Genomic DNA, 25,177 nt, shown 5'->3' with positions numbered 1-25,177 from the left:
TCGGAGGCCAGGAGGCGGGCTCGGGGCGGGCCGTCGCAGAGTCTCCGCCCCCACAATCTTCTCTAGGCGCGGGCCGCCGGGCGGTTCATAGGGGAGCAGGCTGAGCTGCCTTGGGAGAGAGGAGGTCGCGAGGCGTTGAGACAGGGGAAAGTGACGAGCTGCCCTTCATTGCCAGCCAGGGAGGAGCACGCGGCCGCTGCCCTACCCAGCTGCCCACGATCACTCGTCCGCAGAAATGTCAGCCGCCGGCGCCCGGGGCCTGCGGGCCTCCTACCACCGGGTCCTTGATAAAGTGGAGCTTCTGCTGCCTGAGAAACTGAGGCCGTTGTACAACCACCCAGCAGGTAATGAACCCAGAGTGGCTCCCACCGAGACCTTCCCTCCCTGTCCCTTCCCTCCCTTTAGAGGCCCACTGACAACTCTGCCGCTGGAGGCGTCACCCACAGCCCCAACCCCCTTCCCTCAAGTGAATCCGTGTACTTTCCTATGCTCCCTGCTTTTCATGTTTTCTTTTCCAGCATCTCTCATAAACTCGTTATTTTCAAGTCTGCGCCCTTTGCGACCTTTGTCGCACCCCTTCCCTTAGGCACAACTCAGACCCGGACCGAGCCTCTGGGTTTGATCCTTCTCCATTTCTGCGGCCAAGAAAGGGTCTGGGCCACCAGGAAACCTCATTCTCTCCTCTTTCCCTCCATGAGTAGTGGTATATTGACCCACGCGGAGAAGAGCTGTCTTTCCGCCCCGGAGGGTTTGGAGTAAAGGTCATACTTCCTTCAGCTCCAGCTGACAGGCCTGCAGATGTGTTAGCCGGTTTCTGAGTCAGTGTCATTCCTTGCCGCATAGGTCTAGTTTGTTTAAGTCTCTCCTTATTTATGAAATTACTACTGAACAAGCTCTCCCTGGACCTTTTTGTGTGGACAGACCTGGTTTTAAATTTTGCTCTGCTGCTTACTATCGATATGACCTTGGGCGAAATCCTAGATCTTAGTTTCTGTAAAATGTGATCGATGTGAGAGTTAAAGATAATGTATGTGTTTGATTCTTCACAAATGCTCGGTAAATGTTAGCTCTCTCTTTAACCTATTGGAAAACAATGTTCTTGTGGTTGAAAAAAATAATTCTATAAGAAACTGGAAGATCCCAATTCCTCCAACTCTCTATCTCCCCACATATCTGACTATGAAGCAGCTCTTGGGAGTCTGAGATGGTTACTAAATCTAATTTCCAGTTTGATAATGGAGTGAACTGTGTCTTGGAATTATACTTTAGTATAATATTACTTATTGCAGTAGTTTACCCCTTATCAAATTGATCTTTAAGGAGAGGTTTTTACTGATGAAGAAGCTTATTTAGTTTATTTGCCTTTTGGTTCTTTTAACACACAATTTTTGGAATTATGCTGTGTTTTGTGGCAGAGATGTTCAGGAGGGAGAATTGGGCAATGCTTCTGTAATAATTGGGCTTCAGACTCAACTGAATTCTGTGTAGTCAACCCTGACCCTCTTAAGCTCTGTGTTTGGGTTGTAGGATAAAGACAGGATAGAGGAGGAGCAATTTTAAACTACTTTAAAACAGAATTGGAGGGTAGTTTTATAGTGATCCTTTCCAAGGCCTTGGCCTTAACCACCTATAATGATTCTTTATAATACTTTATTCGACTTTTATATTGAAAAGGAATTATCTTTCATTTGAGATTGGTTAGTAGATTGTGCATTTTATCTGGGTTCTCTTGGACTAGTTCAGTTATTGTAACCCTTTTTTTTCAGTGTAATGGAAGGAGCATAGGCTTTGAAGCCAGACTGACCTGGATTTGAATCTTGGCTGTGTGACCTTGACCCCAACCTTTAGTTCTAATCTATGAAATGGGGATAATAATTATCACCATTTAAGGATTGTTGTGGAAGTTAAGTGATGTATTCTCTGTAAAACATGTAGCAGTGTTTGCACGTAGACTCTCAACAAATGTTAGTGTTGGTTCCCTCTTATTAAGCTTTTCACCAATATGCAGAGTAAGAATACCTATCACTGCAAAATTATTTGTGATTAAAATGTTGTAGGGTAGGCACACCATTGTAGAAATGAAGAAACATGAAAAATATAACTGTTGATTGATTCATAAGTACTCAATAAAATCTGAGGAAACACTGATTATTGTTCCAAGAGTTATCAGAGTGAATATTCAAGGTTTTTGCGTACTATTTTGCGTAATAGTATGTTATGGAATCATTATATTAAACATTAGAGTAGATTCACATACTGCAGGTTTTTACAGTAATATGCAAGGCTAAAATTTTGAGATTTCATTGTATCATTGACAAGTACGTCGAGACAGTTTACAAGAATATATCTTTATATAAATATATATTAGAGTAGAATATTGCATTATATATAGAGTTAGACCTGTGGCCTTCATCATCCATTTTTCTACATATTGTCTCTGGCACAGAGTAATCTACTTCTGTAGAGCAAGAATAGTGTTCTGTATACATAGAGAATCCTAAAGAAGCTACCAGAAAACTACTAGAGCTAATCAATGAATTCGGTAAAGTAACAGTATACAAAATTAATGCACAGAAATCTCTTGCATTCCTGTACACTAATGATGAAAAATCTGAAAGAGAAATTAAGGAAACACTCCCATTTACCATTGCAACAAAAAGAATAAAATACCTAGGAATAAACCTACAGAAGGAGACAAAAAACCTGTATGCAGAAAACTGTAAGACACTGATGACAGAAATTAAAGACGATACAAACAGATGGAGATATACCATGTTCTTGGATTGGAAGAATCAACATTGTGAAAATGACTATACTACCCAAAGCAGTCTACAGATTCAATGCAATCCTTATCAAACTACCAATGGCATTTTCCACAAAACTAGAAAAAATATTTCCCAGTTTGTATGGAAACACAAAAGACCCCGAATAGCCAAAGCAATCTTGAGAAAGAAAAATGGAGCTGGAGGAATCAGGCTCCCTGACTTCAGACTGTACTACAAAGCTACAGTAATCAAGACAGTATGGTACTGGCACAAAAACAGAAATATAGATCAATGGAACAGGATAGAAAGCCCAGAGATAAACCGATGCACATATGGTCACCTTATCTTTGATAAAGGAGGCAAGAATATACAGTGGAGAAACGACAGCCTCTTCAATAAGTGGTGCTGGGAAAACTGGACAGCTACATGTAAAAGAATGAAATTAGAACACTCCCTAACACCATATACAAAAATAAACTCAAAATGGATTAAAGACCTAAATGTAAGGCCAGACACTACAAAACTCTTAGAGGAAAACATAGGCAGAACACTCTATGATATAAATCACAACAGTGCTCGCTTCGGCAGCACATATACTAATATTGGAACAATACAGAGAAGATGAGCATGGCCCCTGTGCAAGGATGACATGCAAATTCGTGAAGCGTTCCATATTTTTAAAGCAATTATACTCCAATAAAGATGTTTATAAAAATAATAATAAATAAATAAATCACAGCAAGATCCTTTTTGACCCACCTCCTAGAGAAATGGAAATAAAAACAAAAATAAACAAATGGGACCTAATGAAACTTAAAAGCTTTTGCATGGCAAAGGAAGCCATAAACAAGACGAAAAGGCAGCCCTCAGAATGGGAGAAAATATTTGCAAATGAAGCAACTAACCAAGGATTAATCTCTAAAATATACAAGCAGCTCATGCAGCTCAAAAAAACAAACAACCCAATCAAAAAATGGGCAGAAGACCTAAATAGACATTTCTCCAAAGAAGATATACAGATTGCCAACAAACACATGAAAGGATGCTCAACATCACTAATCATTAGAGAAATGCAAATCAAAACTACAATGAGATATCACCCCACACGGGTCAGAATGGCCATCATCAAAATATGTACAAACAGTAAATGGTGGAGAGCATATGGAGAAAAGGGAACCCTCTTGCACTGTTGGTGGGAATGTAAATTGATACAGCCACTATGGAGAACAGTATGGAGGTTCCTTAAAAAACTAAAAATAGAACTACCATATGACCCAGCAATCCCACTACTGGGCATATACCCTGAGAAAACCATAATTCAAAAAGAGACATGTACCACAATGTTCATTGCAGCACTATTTACAACAGCCAGGACATGGAAGCAACGTAAATGTCCATCGACAGATGAATGGATAAAGAAGATGTGGCACCTATATACAATGGAATATTACTCAGCCATAAAAAGAAACGAAATTGAGTTATTTGTAGTGAGGTGGATGGACCTAGAGTCCGTCATATAGAGTGAAGTAAGTCAGAAAGAGAAAAACAAATACCGTATGCTAACACATATATATGGAAGCTAAAACAAAAAAAAATTGGTCCTGATGAACCTAGGGGCAGGACAGGAATAAAGATGCAGATGTGAGGACACGGGGAGGGGGAAGGGTAAGCTGGGATGAAGTGAGAGAGTAGCATTGACATATATACACTACCAAATGTAAAATAGATAGCTAGTGGGAAGCAGCAGCATAGCACAGGGAGATCAGCTCGGTGCTTTGTGACCACCTAGAGGGGTGGGACAGGGAGGGTGGGAGGGAGACGCAAGAGGGAGGGGATATGGGGATATACGTATACGTATAGCTGATTCACTATGTTATACAGCAGAAACTAACACAACATTGTAAAGCAATTATACTCCAATAAAGATGTTAAAAAAAAAAAACAGAAAAAAAAAAAAGAATAGAGTTCTAACCAAATGTGTGTCCTAGCAAGTTCAATTCTCATAAGATATGTCACTCCCCCCACCATCTCCTGACTATAAAAGTATGTGACTCCACACTAACCAGCTGCATAGCTACGCTCTAGATATTTGTTCAAAGAAATAACCTTGAAGTCATGCTGCCCAGTGTTTACTTAAAAGCTTAGTTGGGAAAAAAAAATTTATTAGTGGAGTGTCATTCCTTTGTACTTATGAACTCCAAAATGGGGTGAATCATCCCAAAGCATGAACAAAATGAAACATTGGAATGTAGGAAGAAAACAATAGGACTTCTATTAATACTTACTATTACCTTATCTTTTTAAAGTTTCCATTTTGTATATGTTTTACAATATAAAAATAAATTAGTACACATATATATGTATGTGTAAATAGTCCCTTTATTACGATGGTTAGACTTAAGATTTTTCAACTTTACAAGATGGTTCAAAAGCAATACAAATTCAGTAGAAACTGTACTTTGAATTTTGAATTTTGATCTTTTCCTGGGCTAGTGATATGTGGTACGATGCTCTCATGATGCTGGGCGGCAGCAACGAGCCACAACTCACAGTCAGTCATGCGGTAAACAATCAGTACGTCCATTCTGCACCCATGTAGCCATTCTGTTTTTCAGTACAGTAGTCAATAAATTACAGGAGATATTCAACAATTTATTATAAAATAGGCTTTGTGTTAGATGATTTTGCCCAACTGTAAGCTAACGTAAGTGTCCTGAGCATGTTAAAGGTAGGCTAGGCTAAGCTATGATACTTCAGTAAGTTAGGTGTATTAAATAAATTTTCAATTTATGATATTTTCAACCTTCAATGGATTTATTGGGATGTAACCCTATCATAAATCAAGGAAAATCTGTACACAACTAAATTCTATGGAGTCTATATGTATTAATTTATATATATGTATATATATGGACTGTATATAGGGGGTGTATGCTCAAAATTTTTTTTTTTTAACTGATGAGGCAATGTGTTCAAAAGAAGTTAGGAGACCTCAGCTCTAAAGAGTCCAAAGAGTCTCTAAAGAGTTATAAGAGTCTCTAAAGAGTTATATCTCGGGAATTCCCTGGAGGTCCAGTGGTTAAGACTTGGTGCTTTCACTGCCATGGCCCGGGTTCAATCCCTGGTTGGGGAACTAAGATCCCACAAGCTGTGTGGTGCAGCAAAAAAAAAAAAAAAAGAGTTATATCTCAATAGAACTGGGGGAAAAAATAGAATTAAATAAGAAATAAATAATAAAAATAAATAAATAAAAACTATCCTTCAATTAAGTCAGCCCAGAAAACAGCTATCTGAGCCATATAATTTTTGCTTACCATAGCTTTGCTTATATTGAATTACATTTTGGCTTAAGTGGAAGAACTGTTGAAAAAATACTTCTATGAAACGTGTTGCAGTGTTTAATTTGCTGTTGCTGAGAATATTCTGTACATTGCATGGCGTTCTCTCTGGGAAGGCTCATGGGAAAAGTTACTTTAAGGTCTTCCTAACAGGAATATTTTCATTTTTCCTAGGTAAGAGAATTGGTTTTTCCTTTTTATCTTACAGACCTAGAGAATATTTTTTAAAATAAAAACATACTAAATGAACCATTATTAGCAGTGTTCATAAGGGAATATCTTTATCAAAAAAATTCAAAATTAAATGCTAAGGGAATTGATGTTATACTAGATAGTTTAATACAACTTAGTTCAGAGAATATATTGTTTTATTTTATGTAAATAAAGCCAAATAGGGATCAAATAAATAACCAGTGTAGAAACCCACACAGTTATGTATTAACATGGTTATTTAGCGTCTCTGTTAGAACAATTTATTTTCTTCCTACAGAGATTATCTGAAGAATTTTAATGCCAGTCTAGGATAGACATCTAGATATCTATATCATATTAAATATATCTGTATTATATACCATGTATAATACATCTCTCTATATAAATATATTCTTAAACATATTGTTAATATATATTATGTTTAAATATATACACTAAATATGTAAATATACATATATTATTTTTTACAGTAATAACCTCTGTTACCTTAAAATTAAGGAATGAGAACCAAAATGGAAAGTTGGGATTTCAAATACAATTGTAAGTTATTGATGAAAAATAGAATATCTTTAAACTAGTTAGCTCCAAGAAAGTTGAATTATTTAATATTTTTTGAGGGCCTGCTGTATATTAGATACTGTTTTGGCATTTGAGATATTTTAGTGAATAAAATTAAAATCCCTGGCCACAGAGATTTTGTATTCTCAGAAGAGATCATAAAAGTAATACAATCCTTGTTGTAGTTGTTAGTTTGACACTTAACATAACTTTTGCCCACTAACCTGATTTTAAACTAATTTTAAGAAATTAAGACTGTTCATGCCTCATCTAATTTGACTCATTAGATGTACTAAAGGAGAAGCAAGCCCTAAGAGAAGCTATAAATAGTTTGTTATATACACTCTGCTATATATAAAATAGATAACCAACAAGGACCTACTGTATAGCACAGGGAACTGTACTCAATATTTTGTAATAATCTGTAAGCAAAAAGAATCTGAAAAAGAATATATATATATATATATATTCAGTTTTATATATATATATATAAAACTGAATCATTTTGCTGTACACCTGAAACTGACACAACATTGTAAATCAACTGTACTTCAGTTTAAAAAAAATAGTCTGTCATTTCCAAGTCATGTAATAATATTAATTTTGTCTATGAGAGAGTGTGAAGTACATTTAAAGTGTGGTATGGCATAGCAGAAAGAGTACTAGGATCAAAGAGGCCTGTATTCTGGTCCTTGCTCTATCTGGAGCTATCTGAATATGAGACAAATTACTTAACTTTTAAGTGCCTTTTCTTTTTCATGTATAAAAGTAGAAGAATTTGGATTTTCTTTAAGTTTCTTTCCAGCTGTAATAGTCTACAATTTGGCATTTCTGCTAGGGCTTTTCTTAGTTTCAGAGGCTTCAAGAAACTCAGATTTCATCAGGGAAGACTATATAATTATTGTTAGATTAGGTTTTAGGGATCTAAGGTTTTATCCTTGTTGTGCTATGTATTTTATATAAGTAATTTTACCTCTCTGATCCTCAATTACCTGGTTTATAAAATGAATGCCTGAACTAGATGATTTCAACAGTCTTTCTAAATCTAGAAGTCATTGATTCTTTGTTACTGAAGAAATGTATAAATTTAAAATGTATCAACCCTAAAATGCATATTGGCTATCATAGCTAGTCACTTCACCTGTTATTTTTCTTTGGCATTTTCACCAAAGCCTGTTTTCAATCAACATTTTAAAAATCATTATACACCTATGACGTTCTGGGTGCTATTTGAGTGAGCTCTTTCCAAGGCCTTCCACGAGATATAAAGATTGTTTGGCTCTAAAATGGTAGCCCCGTCATGTTCTCGGTATGAAATCAGAACTAGTTTTAGTACAAATAAAAATGAGTAATCTTTGACTGTCAATATCTGTGTGAATTTGTAAGTAGCTGGGTACATGATAGCAAACAGATGGACTTGCTTAATACAAGGAACGTTAGAGGAAAGTTGAGGGCTGTTGAAAGCAGTAAACCATAGAGAAATGGTATGAAAGGGATTCGGTGGAGTAGTGGACGGCATTCAGTAAGAACTTTATTCTCAACATTGGGAGCACCTCAATTCAATATTTGTATATGTGTACGTTTGCATGTGTGTAAAAGTTACTTATTCTGTTCCAAGAAGGAAGTCTTTCCCTAGGAAGAGAATCATACATACAATAAATGACATACTTTCTGGGTAGAATTTATAAAGTATTTCATTAGCAGTCATTCCTCTCAGGTAAGGAAATTAGGAAGTAAAATTATGTCATTGTTTTATTAATAGGTTCATCAAAGTTCATCAAGGCAACTAGATTTGTTAATTTGTTTGAAAATGTAGGTCTCTTATGTCTCTTACATATTTGGTTGTGATATTCCCTTGCAGAATTTTTCAAATTCTTCCGTGAAAGTTTGAACTTTAGAAAACATCAGTTTCACTTTAAAAATCAGAAAAACATATAACAACACAAAAGAAAATGACCATTATATTATTCTTCGTATTTTTTGTTATGCTTGAAAATAGTTCATAGTTTTACAGTCAATCCTTGTTGCTCATCTATTTTATGTATAGTAATTTGTATCTGTTAATCCCATAGTCCTAATTTGTCCCTCCCCGCCTTGCTCTCCCCTTTTGTAACCATATGTTTGTTTTGCTGTATAGTTCATAGTTTTAAATAGTCAGCATTTGAGGCCTTTTCCAACTTCCAAGAGTGGACTTATAAGAAACAAGATGAAAATGTGTTAATTGTTAGTTAATTCTTTGTCTAAAGGAATGTATATTTATATCTGATGGGGACACACTTCCCTCATCTTGGACTTCAAATTAAATTTCTTAAGAGCTGCTTTTTCAATATTCAAATATATTTTCAAATATTCAATATATTTTCAGCAATTCAAAATTTCTGCCTAATCAAGTTTTTTCATTCATCATAATGAATGTTAGCTAGATACTCTATTTATACTTATGCTTATCTTGATTTTAAGGTGTTATAATCACTTCAGGTATCATGATTATTTAATGACTTCATTTTTTTAATGCTCTCCAGTGAGAATAGCTATGTCATTGTAGAACATAAACCTATTTTTCCCAGGTCTAGAAAGACAATGTGACATTATATTCTCACTGTTTATGTGATACCTGTTTCCAAATATGTTTTTGTCAAAACTTTTTGTTTTAGGTAAATAACAAGGACCTACTATACAGCACAGGGAACTATGTTCAATACCTTGTAATAACCTGAAAATGGAAAAGAATCTGAAAAAGAATATAGTTATATATGTATAACTGAATCACTTTTCTGTACACCTGAAACTAACACATTATAAATCAACTATACTTAAATAAACAAGTTTTTTTAAACTTTACATTTTAAATGTCAAAATCAGTTGGGATGTTTCCTCATTACCCTTTCCATTATTGACTGATTGCTGTTTTCAAGAAGATAGCCTCTGTTCCTGAATTCATACACATCTATATTTATTTGACTTCTTTACTTTTAAGATAGAAAATGATTAGCTAAGATAAAATGGAAGGGTGAACTAAAATAAGTTTTCTTTAAAATTTTTTGTTAACCTATTATATGGTCATGGGTATTGCTAGCTATTTTTTCCTTTTTTTAACAATGAAGAAAACACTGCTTGTTTGCACTTACAGATCTCCAACCCTAATTATTTGTGTCAGGTGTCATCATCCTCTGATATTTCAGAAAAATTAGAAATTTAGAATGTCTTATTAATATATATTTGCCACTGATGTTTTTAAATTCAGTGCTTACCAGTTGTTAAACTAATTTAGGCTTTGTTTTATAGTTTAAAATCATGCACTAAATAAAATATTTAAACTTCTCTTTGGCCCACATTCTAGCAACCATAATTTCATGTTCGAAGTTTTTGTTTGGTTCAGTTGTGTGGGAGAAGGGCAGTTTTTATTTTAAAATTATCACCTAGCTCAGGGCAGTTGAGTAAATTAGTTACCAGGCAAACCTACTGAAAAGCTTGACTGTTCTTTAACCCTGAAGGGTCAACCATTTCAGCTCGTAAAGAAACCAGAACCTTAGAGGCATTGCTCAGGAAACAGTTTTTGGGGTGGCAGAAGAGGAAGCATCAGTTTTGAAATAGGAAGAGAGGGTTCTGTTGGGGAATCCAAAGCCAGAGACGAAAACAATGTATTGGCTTACCCTTGAGTGATGAAGCCAAGCTTCATGCAGGGATAAGAAATAAACTTGGTAATTGATACTGCATATGACCCTGAGACTTTGTATATGACAAAGAAAAATAAACCAGGTGTGATGATAGGAATCTCAGAAACTCAAACTAAATAAAATAACCAGAGTTTGAAAAGACTGACTTATAGGATTAGTGCATTATGGCATCAGGCTCATGGGAAGAATTTTCAGGAGCCAAAAAGGGAAGTATCATGGTCTAAGAGTAGAGTAACTAATGAGTGAAAGTCTAGTACCAGTTCCCTGATGTAAAGGGAACCTGATGTCCCTGAAATCCCGGCCTTGAGGATGAAGCGGTGTCAAGGCAAATCTGGGTCAAACCTAAAATTTGAGTATCTTTGATTAGCATCTCTCCTGGATATGGTTAATCCAGTTCAATTCTGTTCAAAAATATTATTTGTCAAGAAAAACTAAGAAACAGGCTTTGACTTCTAGACCTTGCCTAATTAAAGTGACAGATGCGTAAATAGATCAGTTTAATTGTTAAGTGCAGTAAACTAGAAGAATAGACAGGCTGCTCTGGGAGTTCAGAGAAGGAGCATTTAATCTAACCTGGAGATGTTAAAGAAGGCTTCCTTGAGGAGATGAAACCTTCAATGAGTTTTTGAAGGATATTAGGAGTTAGCCAGATGAAGACAAGGCCAAATAAGGGGACTAGTAGCTTGTGCTTAGGCCCTTTAAAGCCAGCACTGTGTTTTATTTACCAGTGCATCCGCAGTGCCTACGACACTGTAAAGCATGCAGTAATTATTATGGGTGAATGAATGAGTGGTCTTCTCTGCAACAAATTAAACCTACAGCTATGACTGGATCTTAACTTAGCTATGTGCTTTTTCTTTTTTTTTACCTCCGTGCTTTTTCAATTTCACTATCTTTTGTTTTGTTCCTAAATAATAGGTTTAAGTCAATTTTATCTTTTAAATGTTATTTATGTGTATGTGAACAGAAACATTCCTTGATTATTAATGACATGAATGCTCACCCACTGGGGGGAAACTGGATAAATCCATCTTTACCTGCTGGTGCTATTTGAGAAATATTACTGGGAGTAGATGAAGAGAAATAAATGTGTTACATTTGGGTGATGATGCCATTTTAGATGTGATTTTTGTGATCCGTAAAAACAAATTATTTATTCTTACAAAGTAAAGTGGAATATTAAGGCAGAAATAATACAATTAGATTTATAATTATATAATTAGAATATAAATTATAATTAGATTTTTTTTTAATTTTATTTATTTATTTTATTTATGGCTGTGTTGGGTCTTCGTTTCTGTGCCAGGGCTTTCTCCAGCTGTGGCAAGCGGGGGCCACTCTTCATCGCGGTGCGCAGGCCTCTCACTATCGCGGCCTCTCTCGTTGCGGAGCACAGGCTCCAGACGCGCAGGCTCAGTAGTTGTGGCTCACGGGCCCAGTTGCTCCGCGGCATGTGGGATCTTCCCAGACCAGGGCTCGAACCCGTGTCCTCCGCATTGGCAGGCAGATTCTCAACCACTGCGCCACCAGGGAAACCCCAATTAGATTTTTTAAATTTCGAATTTGCTTAAAATCACTGTTGTCTTATGTGAAATTGATTAATTTTTGTGTTAAGAAAAAAATGTCTTTTGTTGATCCAGTGTGTTGAGAGCATACATACCATATTAATTTGTATTGGATTTAGCTTTTAAATTACCATGGACAAAGTCTGTTTCTCTCCTGTCACTGTATCCCCTGGAAGGTTAAAAGAGACATATAATTTGGAAGAGTTACAAGTGGGCACAGTTATGTTATGTGGTTAAAGAGCACAAGTTTAAGAGTTAGAAGACTTAGGTTCTAGTTACAATTCTGGGCTTACTAGCCACATGACTTGAGTAGGTTATGGAACTTCTCTGAGCCTTATTGGTAAAATGAAGGATTTAGATTAGATGATCTCTGAGTTTCCTTCCAGCTCTGAAACATCATGCTTCTCAAATTCTAGGTTATCTAAGAAACCATAGTCATTTTCAATACTGTCAACATTTATTGAACATTTTGCACGAGGCAGATGAGTACCAGGATAACTAAAACAAGGTCCCTGCTATTAAGGAGCTTACAAATCTAGGCTTTCCGCTTTCTCATGTGCCCTTTAAAGTTAGGTTCATTAATTTTTTACTAGAATATATAGAATTTTTATAAGAACTTTTACTAGAATACATGTGGTGACATGTCATTTATAATAATAAATATTAATAGAATTAGTGAATATATAAATATCTGGGACTTCCCTGGTGGCACAGTGGTTGAGAATCTGCCTGCCATGCAGGGGACCTGGGTTCGATCCCTGGTCAAGGAAGCTCTCACATGCCGCAGAGCAACTAAGCCCCTGCGCCACAACTACTGAGCCTGCGCTCTAGAGCCCGCGCACCTCAACTACTGAGCCCACAAGCCGCAACTACTGAAGCCCACGTGCTCTAGGGCCCACGTGCCACAACTACCGAGCCCGCGTGCTGCAACTACTAAAGCCCGTGCGCCTAGAGCCAGTGCTCCGCAACAAGAGAAGCCACTGCAGTGAGAAGCCCACGCACCGCAATGAGAAGCCCACGCACCGCAACGAAGAGTAGCCCCCCCCGGCTCGCTGCAACTAGAGAAAGCTTGCGCGCAGCAACGAAGACCCACTGCAGCCAAAAACTAAAAAATATCTACTGTGGCTCGTATCACAAAAATTCCATAATTTGTCATTTCCTCAACTTGAAGATTATCCTTAAGTGAAATAACATTAAGTTCCATGCTCAAGGCGAAACGTTAGGAATGGTTTCCGAAACCATCTCCATTATACTTTAGCTAATTTTAATAGTTCACAAAAATACAAATAATTGACAAGGAGATCAAAACAACTTGTATGAAAGATTGATAGTGTGGTGACTCTCTAAATTTTAACTTAAATACAAAGTATGCAGAAAGCATAGTAAAAATTATTAGAAATAGATTGATAAACCTTTGAGTTTTTGAAATGTGGTGATGGCTATTAAAAGACATATTGAAAATAGTTGGTTTATTGCTAAATTTTTCATTTTTTTTTTCAGGTCCCAAAACAGTATTTTTCTGGGCTCCAATTATGAAATGGGTAAGTCTTGAATTTTTGCAGAAGCTACTGAAAAAGATATTCTTTAAAGGAGCTTATTAATTGAAGTAACTTTTCTGAAGGATGTACTTTTAAATGTTCATGGTATGTCTTGAAGTAATTTTATACAAATACTCTCAGATGTATCATTTTTACTGCATAAAGCATACTACCTACTTTAGTTTTTCTGAACTCCTTAGATAGGTAAGAGCCCTTTGGGGAACGTATTGTTATCAAAAAGCTTATAACTATGGGCCCTAGGAACATGAAACTTCATTCTAAAATTTTGTGACTATGTAAAACATTAAATTAGTTAGAACAGCCCCAAATTAACTTTTGTTATTAATTTAGTATGAGAACTTCAGATACTAACACTAAAATAGAGGCAAGGAAAGTTATTCTTGAAAAGTAGAAGAATTTATCCAAGGGTATATATATTAACATTTGGGAAATGATAGAATATGGGACTTCTGACTCCAAGACCAATGCTCTTACACTATGCCAGAGTTTCCATTCCTAAAGCTCTCATTTAGCTCTAAAGAAATAATTGCGATGGCTGTTAATAACAAATCATTGACTTTATGTTGGAAGGGCCAATTTTGGCTTAATGCAGTGCTTCTCGAAGTGTCATCCCTGGACCTGCAGCATTGGCATCACCCAGGAATACGTTAGACATGCACATTTTCAGGCCACATCACAGATTTACTAAATCTAAAATTATAGGGATAGAGCCCAGTAATTTGTGTCTTAAAAGCCCTCCAGGTGATTCTGATGACTTCTAAAGTTTGAAAACTACTGGTCTGCAGGCTTTTTTTTTAACTGTAATAAAATACACATAAAATTATCATTTTAACCATTTTTTTCGTGTTGAGTACATTCACATCAGTGTGCAACCAATCTCTAGGACTCTTTTTATCTTGCAGAACTAAAACTCTGAACCCATTAAACAATAGCTCATTTCCCTCTTCCCTAGCCCCTGGAAACCACCATTCTACTTTCTATCTGTGAATTTGTCTACTCTAGGTACCTTGTATAAGTGAAATTCTACAGTATTTGTCTTTTTGTGCCTGGCATATTTCACTCAGCATAATGTCCTGAAGGTTCACCTATGTTGTAGTATGTGTCAGAATTTCCTTCCTTTTTAAGTCTGAATATTTCATTGTATGTATATGTCACATTTTGTTTATTCAGTCATCTGTTAATGGACACTTGGGTTGCTTCACCTTTTGGCTAGTGTGAATAATGCCGTTATGAACAATGGTGTACAATATCTGTTCCAGACCTGCTTTCAGTTCTTTTGAGTATATACCTACATGTGGAACTGCTGAATCATATGGTAATTCAGTATATTCAGAACTGCTGTACCATTTTCCATAGCGGGTGCACTATTTTACACTTCCACCAGCAATTCACGGGGGTTCCAATCAATTTCTCCATATCCCTGCCAACACTTTTTACTTTTGTTGTTGCTGTTGTTTTATAATAGCCATTCTAATGGGTGTGAAGTGGTGTCTCATTGTGGTTTTCATGTGCATTTACCTAATATGATTAGTTATGCTGAGCATCTTTTCATGTGCTTATTGACCATTTTTACATTTTCTTTGGAAAAGTATCTATTTAAACCCTTTGCCCAAGTTTTAATAAAGTTGTTTTTTGTTTGGGTTGTAGGCTATTTTAATTCTCTTAAATGTACTGTTTTAAATTGTTAGAACAATTTGGAAACTCAGCTGTAAATCTAAGTAGTTGAGAATGTTAGAACTGGAATTACCTGTCCCTCAATTGTATGGCCTTAGGCAAGTTCAGTCTCCGCCCTTTTGTCTCATCTATAAAACAAGATTAGAGTAAATTAGTGGTTGGGAGCTATATTTTACAGAGAACTAGGGAGCAGTTCTCTTTTTAGATTTATAAGTTGAGAAAAGCTTCCATCAGTTTAAAAAAGAAGTTTCAATATATCATCTTTAATGATTCTTCTCATACTCTAAGCATTTAAAAGAGTGATATTAAAAAAAATACTAAGAAATGTATATTACTATTTCCTTTCTCTTCGCTCCCTACCAACGCTTAAAATTATACCTGCAAAGTGGCATTAATTGCTGAAATATTGTTTCTAGCACCAAAATTTAAAAAGTAATAACGAGGGCTTCCCTGGCGGCGCAGTGGTTGAGAATCTGCCTGCCAATGCAGGGGACACGGGTTCGAGCCCTGGTCTGGGAGGATCCCACATGCCGCGGAACAGCTGGGCCCGTGAGCCACAACTACTGAGCCTGCGCGTCTGGAGCCTGTGCTCCGCAACAAGAGAGGCCGCGATAGTGAGAGGCCCGCGCACCGCGATGAAGAGTGGCCCCCACTTGCTGCAACTAGAGAAAGCCGTCGCACAGGAAGACCCAACACGGCCATAAATAAATAAATAAAGTAATTAATTAATTAAAAATTTTTTTAAAAAGTAAGAACAATAAAATAGATAACTCATAAGGACCTACTGTATAGCAAAAGGAACTCTACTTAATACCCTGTAATGACCTATATGGGAAAATAATCTAAAAAAGAGTGGATATATGTATATGTATAACTGATTAACTTTGCTGTACAGCAGAAACTAATACAGCATTGTAAATCAACTATAGTCCAATAAAAATTAATTTTAAAAAATAAATTAATAAAAAATAAGAATGACTTAATGTATTTACAATAAATTGGGGGCACCCCTGACCCCAAATTTACCATAGTTTAGAAGTTCATTGATTTTTACCAAAAGCTTTGATGTTTCTTTGATCTGGTCCATCAGTGTTTTGAAACATTGACAGTATTATATACTCATAAGTGCTTTCTCGACTGTCTCCTTTAAAAATATCTATTTTAAGTTCATGTTGACATCATACATAGTCTCCTGATGACAGCATAGCAATGGAAATTTCTGTGTTTTGTTCTCGGGTGGGGAAACTTTTTTTGATATTTAGTTTATGCTTTCCTTTCCCAGAGCATTTGATAATAATTAATCTATGGTAACCTATACATGACATGTAGCAGTTGCTGCTGCAAGCCACCTAAGTTCTACATTAAAATTTTAGACTATACTTCTTTAGAAATTTAACTGTGGTCGAATCCTTCTTAGCCACTTTAGTTGAAGCCAAATAATTAATTATAAAGGTCAAAGTGGATAATTCTAAAAAGCAATACTACATACCCTTAAATATTTTATTTTAACTTAACAACTATAAATACATATTCATTTATCAATCATTTACTGTAAGGCCAAAGCTTTGATTTGTATATGGATCCACTGGTTTTGAGTTCCACATCATCTGTCTTAGATGAATTATACCATAGTGCATCCTACATGATTTCAGTTTAGTTTTCTTTAAAGCAGAGCAAGTTTATACACACTTTCATGATAACAGAAACCTGCTAGATTTTTGTCTCCCCACCATCTTTTAAAATTTATTTTATTTTATTTATTTTTGGCTGCATTTGGTCTTTGTTGCTTTGCGCAGGCTTTCTCTAGTTGCCACGAGGAGGGGCTGCTCTTCCTTACCATGCGCGGGCTTCTCATTGCAGTGGCTTCTCTTGTTGCGGAGCACAGGCTCTAGGCGCATGGGCTTCAGTAGTTGTGGCTCGCGGGCTTAGTTGCTCTGTGGCATGTGGGATCTTCCCGGACCAGGGCTCGAACCCATGTCCCCTGCATTGGCAGGCAGATTCTTAACCACTGCACCACCAGGGAAGCCCCTCACCCCCATCTTTTTATATCTGTCTTGTTCACACCAAATTTGACAACAAGTTTAACTTGCCTTTATTCAATCTTTCCAAAACAGTCACTTTAGTTTTCATAGAAATAACAACCCTCTTTCTGTGTTTCACCTGTTTACCTAGTTCATTAAACTAGGTAAATTACAGTAACAACTAAAACTGGTATAAACAGGTTTGAAGACAAACACAGTGACTTGATAAATATATAACTCAACTGGTGAGAGCAGAAATGCATGAGTGCAATACAGAATAAGTAGCCCCTAGCCATGAGTATTCAGCCATGGGCATCATTAGCTTGTTTACAGAAGGAATGGATATCATTGGCTAATCTGGGAAAACTATTATGTGGAGGTCAGTTGAGGGAGCTTTTTTCCTTTTTGTTCATAGTCTTTTTGTGCAGACTGGGTTTATATATATATATATATATATATATATATATATTTTTTTTTGGCCGCTCTGCACAGCATGTGGGATCTTAGTTCTCCAACCAGAGATCAAACCCAGGCCCCCTCCAGTGGAAGTGCAGTGTCCTAACCACCAGGGAATTCCCAACTAGGTTATATTTAACTCTTGAACAGTATGCCATTTTGTGTGGCTAATTTTTCTCTTTTCTGTTCTCCTTAGGAATAAGTCAAACTATATTTCAAGATTACCTCTGCAGATTTTTAATGTCTAGCTACTTGCTTTTCCAGCTGGAACTACTTATATAGACTAATTCGCATTTTAAAATCTTGAGAACTTTGTTATCCCTAAGCATTTTGGAATTGGAATATTCTATAGTGGTATTTCATTTTTAGCCCTCCTCTAGAAGTGTCATATGACTTTTTTTTTACTAAAGGAGAAAATATTGGAAGGAAGGAAGGAAAGGAGGAAGAAAGGAAGGAAAAAATGTTTTACACTATCTGATGAGTATTTACTCCACCCAGTGGAGATAACCAGGTGCCAGAAAGAATCACACACATTTGAAAACCAGTTTTTAATTGATGGAAACAGAGAACTAACTTGATTCTACTAGATGCCAAACTCTCTGTATTGGGTTATTTAATACATTATCTAATATTTAATCTTCACCAGAAAAAAGGTGTAAAGGTACTGAGGTTCAAAGAACTAGAACTGTTGTGAGTGACAGAGTCAGGATTTGAACCCTCAGTTCTGATTTGACTTCAAAGCCTAGGCTCTTAAACACTTACAGGACCCCCTTTAAAAGTCACTGTGGATCTTTCTATAATTGGTACTTTCTCCCCATGTTAGGGAGTATTTTACATAATCTTGTGATATACTCCACACACTCTCCTACTCTACAGTTCTATTATTTGAATAAAGTTCATAACAGAGAAGAATAGAAACACAGACCTTCTGCCCCTGAGGCTAGAAATACAGGAAAAGGTACAGAGACTAATATTCCCTTATCTCTGCTTCTCTAAAGATGTAAGCTACTATTTGTTGTTGATAATAATAATATTTTCCAGGCACTATGGTAAATATTTTTGAAGCATATTATCTCATTTAATCATATATCTCTTTTGCAAGGGTAGCTATTCATATTCTCATTTTATACATGAGGAATTTAAGACAATGTGTTATGTAACTTGACCAAAGTCACCCAGCTAGTAAATGGCAGAGATTAGATTCACAGTAAGATTTTATAAGGTAATTTACATGAGGTTAGAGTGGTATAGAAGTAGAGAGGGTTTTTTTTTTTTTTTTTTTTTGGCTGCATCGGTCTTAGTTGTGGCACTCGGGATCTTCGTTGAGGCACGCGGGATCTTTCATTGCGGCACAGGCTCTTCACTGCGCCTTCGCGGCATGGGGGCTTCTCTCTAGTTGTGGTGTGCAGGCTCCAGGGTGCATGGGCTCAGTAGTTGTGGCACGCAGGCTCTCTAGTTGAGGCGCGCAGGCTCAGTAGTTATGGTGCGCGGGCTTAGTTGCCCCGTGGCATGTGGGATCTTAGTTCTCCAACCAGGGATCGAAGCCGGGTCCCCTGCATTGGAAGGTGGATTCTTTACCACTGGACCACCAGGGAAATCCCCTAGAAAGGGATTTTTTTTTTTTTTTTTTTTTTTTAGAAATGCAGGAAAGGAAACTAATATAGTATTATAAATCAACTATACTTTAATTTAAAAAGAAGAAGGCTAAAGAGGCATAACATCCAAATGCAATGTATTATCCTGACCTAACTACTCTGGACAAGAAAAATAATGTTTTAAAAGACATCTGGGGGCAGTTGTCAAAATTTAACTATGCACTGTGTATTAGACAACAGTGTCTTATCCATGTTAAATTTTGTGATTAGATTGTGGGTATATAAGAGAATGGGAAGGTAGTCTTGTTCTAAGCAAATGTACACTAAAATACTAGGGAGTCAAAGGGCATGATGTCTACAACTTCTTTGTAAATGGGTCAGAAAAAATATATATACATATAAAGAGAGAGGATAATAAAGCAAATATTTCAAAAAAAAAAAGAGAGAGAAAAAGAAATGTGGGAGAGGGGCCTCAAGACCTCTGTGGGAGAGCACAATTACTAACATGTCCCAGAAAAATAAAATGTATACTCTGAGCATAAACAAAATCATGGCTGCTACCTTCCTCCAAAAGACAATGCTAGAATATAGCCTATAGTCATCATAGATCTATTACAGTGTAGTAATATGTGGACTGAGTAGAATAATGCTAGAAATCAGTCCCTTTCTTCCCCTCTACAACGGCAGTATTCCACCCTGCCAAAGTGGAACAGATATGCAACGGAGAAAATGTACATTGGGACCTGGAAGAAGAATGTAAGAGTGATGATTAGGAACCATTTGGGAAAAAAATCACAGGACTATGGGTGAAAATCAACAAGAAAAGTAGTATTGGTCATGATTTACCTCTACTTATACTTCAGTATTTAACTATTTGCCCCTTTTTTAAGCCAGAATCATTGCTTCCTTGATCTACTGACTTTATTAAATCAAAACCATTTGGATTTGGTTTAAATTTGTAAAAATTCACAAGTATGCATATGTTCTATTTAGGAGAAAAAAACCCTGGGCTGAATTATATTTTTCATGTAAGAGCATCTTTTAGAAACTCAAAAAAACCTGAAAATGAATTTCTTAAAACCATATTTTCTAATGACATATTTAGGATTTGATTTTAAAATTGGAGAAAGGGAGGAGGAGAGGTGATGTAAGTATGGCAGAATGTCAATAATTGTTGACTGTGTGATGGGTATGTAGGGGTTCTTTGTACTAGTCTCTCATTTTACATTGGTGTGAATTTTTCATCAATAAAAATCATTCTGTTATGTATTCTAATCTCTGCAATAGAGTAGCATAACTAATATTCTAGTGAAGACTCATTATTAAACTTTCTGAGTGTTGCTGATGGTAGGGTATGATTCTATAAAAAACAGTGTTAAAAACATACCAGAGAAGAAATGACCAGGTATAATTTGACATTAAAGAAAAATTATCTAACCAAGAAACTAAAATTATAGCAGAGTTTTTCTGATACTGCCACTTTTAAAAAAGAATAACATTGCAAAAAATATGAAAGGAGGAATTTATACAAATAGCTTTTAGGCATCTTCCACACCAGTGGTTCCCAGCATTCATAAAGAATATATAAATTCTTATGTGAAAGAAGTATCATTTGTAGAACAAAAATATAAATATACTTATAGAAAAATATATATACACACTACTGATTTTCAAATATATGAAGCTGTTTAATGTGATTAACAAAATACAACTTAATTCAAAAAGCATTTCTGAATTCATTGTAACTTTTTGTCATGATACATTTTTTCTTAATGCATGGATACTAAAATCATAGCTACAGTCTGAAAATCTCGGAAATAGTTTGTGTTTTAGTTAAAATTGAGAACCATTACTACATACTCATGATGCTTTTCTTCTTTCTTATGTGTTAATGTGTATTTCTAGGGGTTGGTGTGTGCTGGATTGGCTGACATGGCCAGACCTGCAGAAAAACTCAGCACAGCCCAATCTGCTGTTTTGATGGCTACAGGTAAATTAAATGAATATCTTCCATACAGGGCGTTCAATAATTTTGTTGTATATCAATGTGCTTAACTGTTTCATGTTTGAAATACATATACACACACTCACACAGAAAGAAATTAACAGTGTTATCTCTAGGAAGTTGTTAGACTATAGCCAAAGAAGGCAGAGGAGGGTTATAAAAATTTCCCTTTGATGTAAGAACTGAGTGTTTTGTGTAATGATGAATTATAGCAACTTCATTAATGTCTCAAATTATAGCATTTCTTTGTCCTACTTTGTGTTGTCATAGTCTTATTTATAATTATTTTACTCTAATATTAAATGTTCAGATAAGATTGCAGCAGTACCTATGCTTTTTTAAAAAAAATTTTTATTTCAACAGGGTTTATTTGGTCAAGATACTCACTTGTAATTATTCCCAAAAACTGGAGTCTGTTTGCTGTTAATTTCTTTGTCGGGACAGCAGGAGCCTCTCAGCTCTTTCGTATTTGGAGGTAAGCTTACCACAGGTGTAAAAAAAAATCTGCCTCAGAAGCCATCTGGCTAGCAATACTTTTTTTTTTAAGATTCATATATAATGCTCAGACAGGATGTGCCTGAAGCAGACATTAAACATTTCTAGAAAGCCTGGGGGTTTGAGTTAAAAGTGTTAGGCAGTATGTTACCTAGGTTTCAAATCTGTGTGTTACCTAGATGTACAGCCCTTTGATAGAGTCTCTTTTATTAAGATAACATATGTAATTTAGGATATATTAGGTAATTTTCTGCATGAATTTTTTATCACTTACTTTCAATTATATATAATAAAGTGAGACTTAAATGTATAGTTATATAGTATTGGAAATGATGTTTAAAGTGAGGCTGCTAGTTTCATTGGAAAGTATGTATTCTGTGAGCACTGGAAATTTTTAAAATTCAGTGATTAATATTATTTGTCAGGGACTGGTTACCACTCTGCAGTGAGCTTAGATGAAGGCTCTGGCTTTATTTGAACCATAGAACCTTCCTAAATTACAAAACAATGTTATGAATAACAGCTTTCTTTAACTAAAAAAATTGAATGATTTCAGTAAAGAAATAGAAAACATTGAGCTATATAATTTACCTTCCTTTCAGAAGGCATTCTGTTCTGCAGAGTATAGTACATTTTAATTTCATTCATCTGTACTATCCCTAGCTTTACTAGTAGCTTAATTCTGTAACCTTTTTATAATATTCTAGCACATAACGCATAGATGAATAAATAAACTCACTCATTCTACACAATGCCTGACAGCCATTTTTAGGGCTTACTTATATCGATATAAACTTCAATTAGTACAGAGATTTTATTCACAGAGTACTTTTCTCATGCACCATCTCATCTTGACCTTATATTAACTCATGGTAGTAGAACTATGAGAACACTAAGTGCCACATTCAGAAATATTATTTCTAATATAAGAAATTCAGGTTTAGGTCTTCCCTGGTGGCACAGTGGTTGAGAGTCTGCCTGCCAATGCGGGGGACACGGGTTCGAGCCCTGGTCTGGGAAGATCCCACATGCTGCGGAGCGACTGGGCCCGTGAGCCACAGTTGCTGAGCCTGCGCGTCTGGAGCCTGTGCTCCGCAACAAGAGAGGTCATGATAGTGAGAGGCCCACGCACCGCAATGAAGAGTGGCCCCCACTTGCCGCAACTAGAGAAAGCCCTCGCACAGAAACGAAGACCCAACACAGTCATAAATAAATAAATAAATAAATAAAGCAAATAATTTTAAAAAAAAAAATTTAGGTTTAGTTTGACAAAAGGATTTTTGGCCTTTCGGTTACAATAGCAGATTAGATTTAGTTAGAAATATAAATGTTGGACTCTATGGAGGACTTAGGAAAATACTGTTGAATATTTGAAATCAGGACCTTTTGAGAAATCTAGGAGGTATGGTAGGCTTCATGGAATAAGTTCCTTCTTGTGCTTATTCAATTTTCCACTTTATTTTCAGCTGAGAAGAATAGGAAATGAAACCCAGGGTGAGGTAAAAGGGAAAGACTCTGTAGCTTTGTGGTTAATTCTTCTTTGAATTAATGAGAATTGAAGAAATTGTCCTTAGTTTCAATAAACTTTAAGTATTAAAACCTCCTAACCCAGTAGCCTGCCTGCATCACAGAATTATATTTTATTTTTAGTGATTAGACAGGCCCATTCTCAATTGATTTTATTCTCAGGAAAGATGCTTTGTGAGTATAAAATTAAAAGTTCTAGGGGCTTCCCTGGTGGCGCAGTGGTTGAGAATCTGCCTGCCAATGCAGAGGACACGGGTTCGAGCCCTGGTCTGGGAAGATCCCACATGCCGCGGAGCAACTGGGCCCGTGAGCCACAACTACTGAGCCTGCGCGTCTGGAGCCTGTGCTCCGCAACGAGAGAGGCTGCGATAGTGAGAGGCCCACGCACCGCGATGAAGAGTGGCCCCCGCTTGCCGCAACTAGAGAAAACCCTCGCACAGAAACGAAGACCCAACACAGCCATAAATAAATAAAATTAAAAGTTCTAGATGACCACGTTTTGGTAAACTTTATACATATATTCACATGTTTGTCATACTCTTGTATAGTTCCAGAATGAAAATATTCTTACATTAAAATAATATTTTTGTATAGGGAACTATATGTCAGTTAAGACGTTTTGACAGTTGGAAACCAGATTCAAATAAAGTCCTTGGATTACTCTCCCATCTGCCTGTTTCTTCCTATAAGCCTCTGGGAAGATTGTATTTACAACTGTATAGCCTCTTGACTAGTGAGAAAGAAGAGGTGGAATATGCTTCCCATTCCCGTCTTATTATAAATGTCTCATCTATTGTGATCCATGATTTTTTTTCTTTCTGTTTTCTTTATAGATATAACCAAGGACTAAAAGCTAAAGCAAACAAGTAAGAGTTCTTGATCACCCTAACAACCCAGATGTGGACATAACCACCGGGACCTAGTTTGATTTATTTTTCAGTTGTCAACGAGGTGACGCTAGCTGTGCTAACGTTTGTAAGGCATAAAATCTAACTGTAACTGGGAGGTAGTACTTGATTCAACAGAAAAATAAAGCAAACTTTTAATAATATTGTCTCTTTACATATTACTTAAGGAATTTATCTATGGATATTAGTAACATTTTTTTTTACTATTTGTCCGTAATAAATCATACTGCTCATACATACCACTGGCCTCCTTCTGTTCTAGTCAACCAAAGTGTGTGCATATAAGAGCACACATATTCCAGTGAGTCAAAAGACAGTCGGAAGGTTCAGTAATCTGTGTACAGTGAAGGATGATGAAGTAGCTAAAAGTGAAAGGAAATAGAGCTAAAGAGAGTTGGAAATGGGTTGTGGAATGGCCAGCAACATGACACCTCAAACCGTTTTACAACATTTTAACTTGAAATGAAGAATCTTGTGAAGAATATGATTTTTTTGTATATTGTATGAAAGTCTTTTACAGCTACAGAGTAACAAAGGATTTGTAAATTTTTGAAATATATTCAGTAACTGATGTGATGTGGCAGAAAAGCTCTAGAGTCAGGCAGACCTGAATTTGAATCCCAGCTGTGTGACTTATAGTCTCTGACTTTGGGCAAGTTAAGAAAGTGTCCAATAAAATACAGTGTGTGTGTGTGGAAAAAAGAAAAAAGAAAAAGAAAAGAAAGTGTCCAGCAGAGTGCCTGGGACATAAGTCAGCTTTCTGTAAATGTGTGTGACCTTTGTCCCCGTTATGAGGATTCATATTTGATTTGAATTCCCAT

At 36.2% G+C, this 25,177-nt stretch overlaps 1 protein-coding gene and 1 non-coding gene across 2 annotated transcripts; both read left to right on the top strand.

Moving 5' to 3' along the window:
- The first annotated feature begins 6 nt into the window (after positions 1-6).
- On the top strand, positions 7-24,497 carry MPC2 (mitochondrial pyruvate carrier 2). Its single transcript, XM_059935717.1, has 5 exons — positions 7-344; positions 13,617-13,657; positions 21,327-21,411; positions 21,790-21,901; positions 24,282-24,497. The coding sequence occupies exons 1-5, from the start codon at positions 236-238 to the stop codon at positions 24,316-24,318; spliced, it is 384 nt and encodes a 127-aa protein (XP_059791700.1). The 5' UTR covers positions 7-235; the 3' UTR covers positions 24,319-24,497.
- Positions 3,338-3,444, top strand: LOC132355176 (U6 spliceosomal RNA). Its single transcript, XR_009499555.1, has one exon. It is a non-coding gene; the product is annotated as a U6 spliceosomal RNA (small nuclear RNA).
- Positions 24,498-25,177: the final 680 nt, after the last annotated feature.

Source organism: Balaenoptera ricei, chromosome 1 (assembly GCF_028023285.1).
Source record: "Balaenoptera ricei isolate mBalRic1 chromosome 1, mBalRic1.hap2, whole genome shotgun sequence".
Lineage (NCBI taxonomy): Eukaryota > Metazoa > Chordata > Mammalia > Artiodactyla > Balaenopteridae > Balaenoptera > Balaenoptera ricei.
This window is presented reverse-complemented; position numbering and strand designations above follow the sequence as displayed.

Excerpts from the sequence above, each read along its gene's own strand:
- MPC2 (XM_059935717.1), top strand. The coding sequence starts at position 236 with ATGTCAGCCGCCGGCGCCCGGGGCCTGCGGGCCTCCTACCACCGGGTC. Across the intron at positions 345-13,616 it reads GTTGTACAACCACCCAGCAG|GTCCCAAAACAGTATTTTTC; the intron begins GTAATGAACCCA and ends TTTTTTTTTCAG. Across the intron at positions 13,658-21,326 it reads GGGCTCCAATTATGAAATGG|GGGTTGGTGTGTGCTGGATT; the intron begins GTAAGTCTTGAA and ends GTGTATTTCTAG.